Below are 2,091 nucleotides of genomic sequence, written 5' to 3'. Positions count from 1 at the left end.
TATGAGAACATGAGATAAACAAGAGCAGTCAAATGTTGCATATAATCAATGTACACAGCATAAATTCCAATAATACAATTTCATCCATTGATATACAGCTAAAGTCAGAGCATTTCCATAGAGAGGCACTTTGCATCAGCAGCACCATGCTCCAGTGCTCTGGGAGAGTTTATAGTCCTGAGAGTTGAACACTGGATGACTGACAGCTGTCCTTCATCACAACAGAAGCCACAGAAATCCTCCTCATCAAAAACATGACTTTGATCTGCGTCCTCATCTGGACTCTCCTCTGCTGCTGCTTCACAGGTAAAGTCCAGAGAATCAAACTCCTCTCCTCTATCAACATCTGTCCCTCTGAAATGAAGCCCACAAAACCATGAAGCTGCTTTATGTTTTTGTCTCTGTATCCTCAGAGTCCAGAGGACAGATCACAGTGACTCAGCCTGGAGCAGTGAGCTCTGCTGTGGGAGGAACTGTGAACATCAAGTGTACGACCAGTCAGAGGGTATATGGTGGAAGCTATTTAGCCTGGTACCAACAGAAAGATGGAGGAGTTCATAAACTTCTCATTTACTGGTCTAGCACTCGATATTCAGGGATTCCAGCTCGTTTTACAGGCAGTGGATCAGACTCTGACTTCACTCTGACCATCAGTGGAGTCCAGGCTGAAGATGCAGCAGTTTATTACTGTCAGAGTTATCATGAGATTAACTATCAGTATGTGTTCACACAGTGAAAAACAGTCGTACAAAAACCTCCCTCAGTCAGACTGAACAGAAACTGAACTGACTGCTGCAGCTGGAAGATACTGCAGAGACTGACACAGTTCACTGAGGACACACACACACACACACACACACACACACACACACACACTGCATTTAAATTAAACTACTAACATCTTTTCATTAGTAAGTTTGACTTCATTAATAGAATTTCTTACAATCAGTCATATTTCTCCTTTCTTAATATATGTCCTGTTGTCCTGTTTGTGGATCACAGGATCAGCTCTTTAAAGTTTTGAAGACACTCGAGGGTGAATGGAGAGTTTGCCCAGCAGTTCAGTTCAGTGGACTTGCAGATATTTGACTGTGTCCCCTGGAGTGTCCTGTTGGGAATAAACTTGAAGTATGGGATATCAGGCCTGTTGATAGGTTGTTCAGAGTTTTTCCCACAATACTGCAGACTTATTCCTGATAGGCTAAACATTTCCACCAATTCCATTCATAACTTTTATGGAAATGATTTATAGATGAGTTGAAGGTGTTACTTTTGGTGGTCTCAGGATTATATTTTGTTGTTTGTCATTTGTGTTCTTTCGTTTTGTTCACTGACTGCTAAAAAACACAGATTCTGATAAAGTGATACAGTCCAGATGAACAGTTAGGGTTTGCTGTATTCTTCAGTGATGACTTGGACCAGACAGGGTTAAACTGGAAGTTTTATTTATTTATTTTTTTACTATTTTTTTACTCCACAACATGTTATAACAACAGTTATTACACAATGTATATGTTCAATATCGAAACACACATAGTAATTACCTTCAGAAACCCAGAGAAACTATGAATCTCTTCATGTTACAAACCAACAGTCTGGAGCTTCTGATCAGCTTCTGACTGACTTTACCCTCACCATCCAGAACTGACCAATAGCTATACATACAAGATATACATTGTGTGTACTCATATTGTAGAATGTGTTCAACTCCATTATGGTTACTATTGTCTAACAGAGAGGCAATATTTTAGTTGTCACCACAAGGGGGCACTGTTTTCACTGTAAGGTCACGTATGCTTCGTAATTAGGGGTGGGTTTTTATAATCGATTTATCGATTAAAATCGATTCTGGCTTGGAAAACGTAAAATCGATTCATTAAAATCCAGAATCGATTTTATTAATATAAATTTTTTTTACCCGAAATGCCAGAATCTCTAGTGAAATCTCAAAAAATTTCAACAACCACCAAACAGCTAAGACAGTAAATGAGAGCAGGAACACGGATTCTGCACAAAGACGTAAACACACAGCGTGGATCAGAATCAGTGAGATGTCGCCTTTCTCACCTGACGGCACGGACACGGTCGGGC

The 2,091-nt window shown here is 40.0% G+C and overlaps 1 gene segment (V, D, J or C); it reads left to right on the top strand.

Moving 5' to 3' along the window:
* The first annotated feature begins 251 nt into the window (after positions 1-251).
* LOC116326031 lies at positions 252-736 on the top strand. The segment is given in 2 exon segments: positions 252-306; positions 414-736. Coding segments are annotated over 2 exon segments (375 nt in total).
* Positions 737-2,091: the final 1,355 nt, after the last annotated feature.

The sequence above is a fragment of the Oreochromis aureus genome, linkage group 22 (assembly GCF_013358895.1).
Source record: "Oreochromis aureus strain Israel breed Guangdong linkage group 22, ZZ_aureus, whole genome shotgun sequence".
Classification (NCBI taxonomy): domain Eukaryota; kingdom Metazoa; phylum Chordata; class Actinopteri; order Cichliformes; family Cichlidae; genus Oreochromis; species Oreochromis aureus.
Note: the sequence above shows the minus strand (reverse complement) of the source record. Positions and strands in the feature narration are given on the sequence as shown.